Raw genomic sequence first — 9310 nt, 5'->3', positions numbered from 1 at the left:
TCGGGTGCAATAAGCTTCCAATTATAATATACGGTTCCCGGCATTGATCTTGGACCACATCGATCTAGGAGAGCAAGAAATCCTATGTAGAGATTGTCTTGACAGTTTATGGCTTGACATTGTGCTTTTATGGCAAAGATTGGGTAAGATTGGGTAGGATACGTAGTTTATGTATTTTAAGGATCCCATTGGAGATCCAAAGAAGGATCAAGCTATGGATGAGAACATGGCTACTATTGATGCTAATGAAACACAATTAGCAACAAAGGTACAAGGTCGATAAAACTTGGGAAAGTTTTACACATGCACATTCCCCTCAATCAATGAAAGCGCACCAATGTTATAGGAATTTGAACAATGTCCACAAGAGCTATCATAACATGGTTGAAAAAAACGAAACTAGACACCTCTAGCATGCCATAACCAATGAGAAAATTAGAGTAGAGGAGACATATCAACATGACAAACTGTGTGTGTGTGTGTGTGTGTGTGTGTGTGAGAGAGAGAGAGAGAGAGAGAGAGAGAGAGAGAGAGCTAATTTACATTACGCACGCAAATAGATGAACATCCCAAACATCTTTGACAGTAATGACTCATGCATGACCCACAGCGATGTAGGGGAGCAAGAAATCCTATGTAGAGATTGTCTTGACAGTTTTATGTCTTGACATTGTGCTTTTATGGAAAAGATTGGGTAAGATATGTAGTTTATGTATTTTAAGGATGCCATTGGAGATCCAAACAAGGATCAAGAAATGGATGAGAACATGGCTGCTATTGATGCTAATGAAACACAATTAGCAACAAAGGTACAAGGTCGATAAAACTTGGGAAAGTTTTACACATGCACATGCCCCTCAATCAATGAAAGCGCACCAATGTTATAAGAATTTCAACAATGTCCACAAGATCTATCATAACATGGTTAAGAAGAATGAAACTAGACACCTCTAGCATGCCATAACCAATGAGAAAATAAGAGTAGAGGAGACATATCAGCATGACAAACTCTGTGTGTGTGTGTGTGTGTGTGTGTGAGAGAGAGAGAGAGAGAGAGAGAGAGAGAGAGAGAGAGAGAGAGAGAGAGAGAGAGAGAGAGAGAGAGAGAGAGAGAGAGAGAGAGAGAGAGAGAGCTAATTTACATTGCGCACGCAAATAGATGAACATCCCAAACATCTTTGACAGTCATGACTCATGCATGACTCACGACGAGCAGGGGTGCCCTACTCATTACATGGGTAAGAATGACGTTGATCATGTGGTTGGCTCGAGGGATGGCTTTATCACATTGAACAATCTGGCTTGCGGGCTGCCCCCTGGGTAAATATAATTGGGTGCAACCACAGCTCGTCAGATGATGTTAGCACAAGTCCTCCATTAGTATATATATAATACAGTGAGTGCAGTAGTAGACGAGCTTATTAAATTTCTTTTCTTCTCATGTTTTCCAATACAAAAGGGTACCATAAAAAGGAATTGGTAAAAAACATACAGATTTAATAGGAAATGGGTGTATTTTATTTTTTAAAAAATCACAAATAAGGAGTTGAAGAAATAGTCCTTGAACGCTTTCATGGCAGAGAAAATTGAGGCGGTTACGCACTTTCTTCAACGGTTGAAAAACACAACAAAATATGTACAATGTTGAGGTCACATGGCAGTGGATAGTACTTCCTTGAAGCATCCACTATTACAAAAACCTCTGCATCACCTGCTTCAAGTTACATTTAAATAACCCCTCTTCACATACACGTTTTCATGAGTTAAATGCCCCTTCTTCCTTTAAAACCTGTAGAATTTTGTCTAAAAGTGATGTTTAGAAACCCCTTTTATCGATGTAAACATCTACCTTTATTGAGATTAAAAAACTCTCTTGGTGAACTCACATGCTCATAGAAAAGATGGTGCTGGGGATGATGTGAATGATAATGTGAATGCACAAAATACATATGCACAGTACGATAGGTTTTGAGTGGTTCTCTACAAAGTCATCTAGTTCAGGTCATGTTGAGGATCTATGGAGTGGCAAGTTACATGAAAGAGTAAGTCCTAAACATGTGTCAAATTTATCAAGAAAAGAGAAAGAAAATAATGAAAGGGCCCCAAGGATGCCAAATTGGAGTGAGAGTCATGGTCAGGGGATCCAATTGGCTCATTACTGAAAAAAATAATAGACCAAAAGGGCCTTATAAGTAATTGGGTTACTGTGCTCCGTTGTTGGTGATTAAGGGGGCATTCTAGACCAAAAGGGCCTTATAAGTAATTGGGTTACTGTGCTCCGTTGTTGGTGATTAAGGGAACATAGAATGCCGCAAGTGGTTTTGAGCTACTTTAAAAAAAAGAGTCTTTCCTAGAAAAATAACATGTGTAGGTCATTTTGATGTGGATATTGGAAAAGGACTTCAATGGATTTTCAAAATTTTGGGTTGTTCAAAATCCAACGCAAAAATAGAAAAACATTCAAATCTCAAAGGCAATAAATATAAGCCTTTAGATGGATGAAATTGAGAAGTAAGCGCCACAAGCTTCCAAAAAGAAGAAAGTATAGGGTGTGGCAGTGTTCAAGAAAGGTTTGTGTGAGCTTAGACTTGAGCCAATTGAAAATCAAAGGTAGCACTTGCAAACCAAGGTTAAGGGAAGAAAAAATTGTAAAATATACAAGAAAATAGTTCAAAAATATACAAGAAAATACAAGGAAAAAAAGACTTTCTTGAACATTGGGGGTGTGAGGAAGCTTTCAAGTGGAAAGGCTCGAGAGAAAGGGTTTTCAAATTTGAATGAAAGAGACTCTTTCTCTATACTCAAATGGTTGGTCTCGCATTTAAGGGTTCGCAAGCTAAGCTAGATCACTCCTATGGTGCAGATCGGGAAAAGGAAATAGATGCAAGCATTGTATGGGTGAGTATGGTCTCCTCTAACAGAAAAAAATATGCTTAATTTGTCATTTGGGGAACTAAAGGAAAGCTTCTTTTATTGTGGAATCTAGTGATGGACCATGAAGTAAATAGCATGTTTCGTTCGATCTTCCAAATCTAATCTTGACGTCAATCTGTCCATCTTCATTTTCTTCAATGAGTCTTCTGGACATCGTTCTGGTCTCTCTTAGAATTCGAGGAAATTAATGCTGAGAGCTTTGGTGCATCTTTAGCTAAAAACTCTGGCCATCCCCATAAACCTAATAGGAAGTCCACTCAAGGAGAAGGGGCATGTAAGCTGGTTGTATCTTCACTTGAGAAAGTTGCAAGAAAATTCTTTTGAATGTTTTTGGACTCTTTCCAAGTGGGGAGAGAGGGGAGGGGGTGGGGGGGGTGGGGGGGGTAACCAAGGGGAGGAGGACAAGATATGATGCAAACAGTGACATCTTGTGGTTGTTACCCTCTTCCTATTGGCCACTGCAAAATCAACCATAATCTAAAGGGGCCTATTTGGGGTTTGGGTTCCTTCTAAATGAGGAAATTCTTGATGAGGAGTTTGGTATGGTCTTTGTTGAAGACTTCCGGTGCAAGAAGGTTGCAATTATAATGTATGGTTCCTGACATTGATCTTGGACCACATCGATCTAGGAGAGCAAGAAATCCTATGTAGGGATTGATTTGACAGTTTTATGGCTCGGCATTGTGCTTTTATGGCAAAGATTTGTGTAGAATATGTAGTTTATGTATTTTAAGGATGCCATTGGAGATCCAAACAAGGATCAAGCTATGGATGAGAACATGCCTGCCATTGATGCTAATGAAACACAATTAACAGCAAAGATACAAGGCCCCTTAATCAACGAAAGTGCACCGATGTCATAAGAATTTCAACAATGTCCACAGGTGCTATCATAACATGCTTGAGAGGAACGAAACTAGACATATCTAGCATGCCATAACCAATGAGAAAATTAGAATAGAGGGGACATATCAGCATGACAAATTGTGTGTGTGTGTGTGTGTGTGTGTGTGTGAGAGAGAGAGAGAGAGAGAGCTAATTTACATTGCGCACGCAAATCGAAGAACATCCCAAACATCTTCGAGGGTCACGACGAGCGAAGGTGCCCCACTCATTACATGGGTAAGAATGACGTTGATCATGTGGTTGGTGCTGGAGGGATGGCTTTATCACATTGAACAATCTGGCTTGCGGGCTGTAAATATAATTGGGTGCAACCTCAGCTCGCCAGATGATGTTAGCACAGGTCCCCCATCAGTATATATAATACAGTGTAGAATATTGTTGTGCTCCCAATCCCAAATGAAGTAGCTAGCGGCTAGCCTACTTTGGGCGGCCAGATATTGAAGCTAGAATTGCTCGCCGCTGAAGGTTTGGCCGAAGCGCCAATCCACGGGCGCCACGTCGTAGGAGGTGAGGGTGCGGCCATCGCTGGTGGTGACCTGGAAGGAGAGGCTTTGGCCGTCCAGCCGCGCATTGCTCTGCCAATTCTGGCCCCAGTTTCTGGTCATGGCTTGCCATCCCGTGCGCGAGCCCTTGACGGAGACGGAGTGCACATCACCCACTCCTCCCACATTCGTAATAAGCACCAAGTTGAAGTAGGCGTGACCATTCATGGTGAAGTGGATGCCACCCTTCTTGGCACAGGGCACCCGGCGGTACTCCACAGGCACGATGCCGCCCCTGTACACTCCAATCTTCTCAAACGCTGGCTGCGTCATGTCGAAGTGCTGGAGAGGTGGGTTGCACCAGCCGCCCGCACTGTTGGGCAGGGCATTGTTGGGAGGACACAGATTGGTGGCTGTGACCGTCACCGATTCTCCAGCAATGCACCACTGCGGGTCGGACGATGCATCGCACCGGATCTCGAAGCAAGCACCGCAGCTGAGGCCGGCATTGAAGAGGGCAGTGCTCAGGGCTGCCGTGTTGGTGCCATAGCCCGAGGAGTAGAGGTCGCCATAACCGCACGCACCCCCTGCATTAATGAAATTATATCAGCCAAATGACATGTGTAGTGGTAGCTCGGCGCATGAATATTGTGCGTATACGAATCGATTCGATGATCAGAGCCAGGCAGACCAAGAGACTTCATGACTTACCCATGGTGCCCGAGGCATCACTTCCACCGTAGAAAGTGGCATGCGCGCTGGTCCACCCACTTTGCTGGGAGCTGCCGCTGCCATAGTAGGACGCCGAGGCCGACTTCAGGTGGATGAAGCAGGGCAGCAATAGGAGCAGAAGGGAGTACAAATTAGCAGGTGCCATCCCAGCTTGCAGCGCACCACCCTGACTGACCTGCAGATTCTAATTGCTTAATGATAGCAAGCTTGGGTAAGCCGAAGCAAATTGAGGATGAGGATTGCGCAGCTGCTTGCGGGGATCAGCGGATAGCGCCTCTTAATTTATACATCAGGACAAGGTGGCCGCTCTCTCCTGGCCAGATAAGGGGAGTTCTATTGCCGGTAATGGTGGGCCATGGCTGCCTGGACGTCGAGGGCAGCTGGGCCATCGACAATGGACATGTATCGCGATTGTGAGTAACATGCAGCAGACAGGCAGCGCCTAATCGTGGCCCTGCAGGCCTCGCCTGACCCTGCACTACCGAATATATTGCACATGCACCTCAATCAATGAAGAAAGGGCCCCAGGTCGAGCAGCTTGAGCTCTCCCTTCTCGATCTTGCGGAGGCACGGCGCTCATTGGCCACAACGTCGTCAGGCAAGCTGATCTGCCATCCAATCCGTAAGTTGTGGGCTCATCGCTCTTCCGGATGACCTTTGGCGGAGTCACGAGTGGCTCATATTGAACATGCATTGTCGTCCCTCGGTAGACACTAGCCTACCAATACTTTCCAAGGACGCTTTGACATGTGGACCCATGGATTTTCCATCTAAGCTCAAAATTCCTTTGCATTTCAAAGCCTCGAGCCCCCAAGTACGCTGTCCCCTCGTCTACACAATGTGATTGGAGGAGGTAGCTAGGTTTCAAAAGGGAGGTAAGCATAAGCACGCTTTATTTGACCTACACTTGTAATGCCTCCATTCATTAGTAGTAGCACAAAGCGCTCTCTACCTTGGTCTTGTGAAGTGCTCCCCATGTGCTAGCCTTTGAAGTATTTGTGCATGCATTAGAGATGTTCTCAAAAACCAACACAATGATTCTCTGTAGACATAAAATGCATTGAGATTCACGTGAGCCTCACTTATCCCTAATGGAGAACGAAGGCCTATCGTGTATCGACAACAATTTCATAGGCAACTATAGGGCGACGTTTGTCAAAGCATGCTAGTAAAAGGTTGGAGATATGGGGACACTTGGGCCAATGCATGGAAAATTTTGGATGGTAAAAGTTGGAGATATGGACATGCCCAATTGAATAGGCTCGTGAGACAATCCAAGGATCTCGATCACATAACATCATTTCTAGGTTTTGTCATTGGCACCCTACTAAGGTATAGACAAGAACTTTGTCATGTTTTTGTTGTGATTGTATCATATGAAGCCATTGGAGGACTTCTTTCAACCAATCATATGTACATACAAATGGAATTATATCTCTTTGAACGGTACACCGGTGTGTGGAGGTGAATGCCCGGTGTGGCATGTTGATCAGCCTACTAGACTATTGTGGGCCGGTTGCCAAGCCTCACCATATCTATTGTAGAAAAGAGAGAACCACGCACACACAAAGTATGTCAATCCGTCCCGGGTTCACCTTTGCCTTCATTAGAAAAGACTACATGGAACTTCCAAATTTTAACTTGAACTATCCAAGGAGGGTGACTGCTTGCATTGTAGAATCTTGATCAAACATTCTAGCGAGGATAGACCACATTCCACTGGCCATTTTCAATGTCTGTATGGCTAGAGAGATTTCCTTTGTGAGTGAATCTCTAATGTTCGACATCGCATTTGCATTGATCGCATCCCAATCAAAGCAAGATCTGAGATCTATACTCCTCATCTTAAAGCTAGGTGTACCTCTTTCTTGCCATCCCTTGTGGGTCATGCCTCCATGCCATCAACGATAACCTGTAACCTTTTTTGCAAAGAGGAGGTTCACATGATCAAATTCCAATGAGTATAGTTATTGCCATTCAATTTGTCGTTAGCGCTTGATTATGGTGGAGCCATTTTGCGGATTCAAGCTTCACATGATCAAATTCCAACGATCATACTTTTTGCCATACAGTTTGTCGCTAATGCTTGAGCATGGTGGATCCATTTTGTGGGTTCAAGCCTTGGCAAGCCTTTAGACTTCCTTTTTCCAATCCAAAGAAACTTCAAAAGTCCACAACCTTCCTACATCCCCAAGTGCACATGGGGCGCTAGCGCTTTAAAACACAAATTTCATAGCCCTCTAAAGTCGCCAGTAGTGCAAAAAGAAACTCTACGGATAGTCATGACCAAGTATCTGAAAACATTGTTGGGTGTAGATATCAGGGTTAGGGAAAATCCAGCCTGAAGGAATCAAGACGATTTTCAAACTAACGTTGGCCCACATCTACATCAATGTGATGTTCTGGACCCATGATAGAGTGTACCTTCCTCTAATCAGGTACTTCCTTTTATTATCTTGAACGATGACCTGCCAAGATGGCTACAAAGGCTTGCACCAAGCACAGTATGTGTGTGTGTGTACGCGCGCGGGCACACATACACACACATGAATCTACACAGGAGAATAAGAATATGGAAAAAGGAATTCTAGGGAATGGGAGGACCATGTGTTAAAAAATTCCTCCATGTTGTACCTTGTGTTGGAGAAGGAGCCGCTAGGGTGAGTGGTCTCAAGACATGCAAACTTTGGATAGTCCTACCAAGGATGAAACATCGCATTCTATTGCACATATGAGGAATGTGCATTGTCTTTGGAGTATGGAAAAGTGAAGTATTTGGATGATGTACTACATGTGCCCAATATCACAAAGAACTTGGTGTTTGTTGGGCACATGGTTCAGTAGGGTTTGTAGGTTAGGTTCAAAATATTGGTTTGTATATAGAGGAATACAAGAATAATGGAAGGCATTCAGTTGTCATATAAGGTAAAAAGGTGGCAGAATGTTCACTCTTGATGTTGATGTATATGATTGAAAGGTTCCATGTTTGCATGTTTGCACAATGGTCATGAATTGCTTTAGAGCTAGACATTTGGTATAAGCATATTGGCCATGTAAATGTGCAAAGGTTGGAAACTATGCAAAATGAGGAGCTTTTGATAACTTTTCCATTGTTTAAGATGGATGGAATGCATAAGGTTTGTGAGGCTACCCACTTTGGAAATCCAAAAAAAAAAGTCAATTCAATATGACAAGAATGTAAGCAAAACTGTGGTGATAGTGCATTTTGATGTATGGGATCTCACAAAGGTTGCATCTATAGGTGGTTGTAGATTATATGTTATCTTCATTGATGGAAATACAAAGAAGTAATGGGTATGTTTGATGATGGAGAAAATTGAGGCGGTTACTTAGTTTCTTCAAAATTTCTAGGTTATGGTTGAAAAAGAGACAGGCAAATATGTACAGTGTTGAGATCACATGGAGGCAGATAGTACTTCCTCAAGGTCTCCACTATTACAAAACCCTCTAAATCACCTGCATGGATTACATTGTATGATGTATTGGAATGTCTCTCAAGTCACATTGTAATACTCACACTTGGGGAGAAGTGCAAAATTACTTCCATCCTTTGGGGGTGCTTCCCCTCTTAGATCTCCCTGGTGACAAAAATAAAGAGATAGAGAGAATGAGGGATAAAGAAAGAGTTTTCATTTTAACTTTTTGTCGCCACCCCCCTTGGATCCCTGTGGTGACAAAAACAAGAGAGAGAGAGAGAGAGAGAGAGAGAGAGAGAGAGAGAGAGAGAGAGAGAAGGAGAGATAAAGAAAGGGTTTTCTTTTTCAATTTTAGTCGCCGACACCCCCCTCCCCCCTGGATCCCTCTGGCAATAGAAACAAAGAGATAGAGATAGAGAGAAGGCGGGATAAAGAAAGAGTTTTCTTTTTACATTCTCGACACCTCCCCCCCCCCCCCCCCCCCCCCCCCCCCTGGATCACCCTGGAGACAAAAATAAAGATATATATATATATATATATATATATATATATATATATATAGAGAGAGAGAGAGTTTTCCATATAGATGATGATATAGAAAATGATATAGTTGACCATATAGATAGAAGTCCAGTTAACCAAACAAAGAACCATTTAAAAGGGCTAGGAGCAATCGTATAAGCAACCATATCGGATGACCATATAGATGATCACATAGATGACCATATGTACGCCTATATAGAAGATCGTGGAACTGACCATATAGACTACCATATACATGTTGTCTATGTCAAAAGGATAGCACTATATTTAGATGAC

The 9310-nt window shown here is 43.0% G+C and overlaps 1 protein-coding gene across 1 annotated transcript; it reads right to left on the bottom strand.

Annotated features, from left to right (window-relative positions):
• Nucleotides 1-3957: 3957 nt before the first annotated feature.
• LOC147423746 (expansin-A2-like) lies at nt 3958-5577 on the bottom strand. The gene is made up of 2 exons (XM_086502259.1): nt 5034-5577; nt 3958-4909 (listed from the first exon to the last, which is right to left on the bottom strand). Exons 1-2 carry the CDS (start codon nt 5197-5199, stop codon nt 4284-4286), a joined length of 792 nt encoding a protein of 263 aa, XP_086358385.1. The 5' UTR covers nt 5200-5577; the 3' UTR covers nt 3958-4283.
• Between the last annotated feature and the right edge of the window lie 3733 nt (nt 5578-9310).

Source organism: Adiantum capillus-veneris, chromosome 26, assembly GCF_014529385.1.
Source record: "Adiantum capillus-veneris isolate H3 chromosome 26, ASM1452938v2, whole genome shotgun sequence".
In the NCBI taxonomy this organism is placed as follows: domain Eukaryota; kingdom Viridiplantae; phylum Streptophyta; class Polypodiopsida; order Polypodiales; family Pteridaceae; genus Adiantum; species Adiantum capillus-veneris.
This window is presented reverse-complemented; position numbering and strand designations above follow the sequence as displayed.

Coding starts and splice junctions, on each gene's coding strand:
- LOC147423746 (XM_086502259.1), bottom strand. CDS start 5,199: ATGGCACCTGCTAATTTGTACTCCCTTCTGCTCCTATTGCTGCCCTGC. Junction 4,910..5,033: donor TGATGCCTCGGGCACCATGG/GTAAGTCATGAA, acceptor TCATTAATGCAG/GGGGTGCGTGCGGTTATGGC.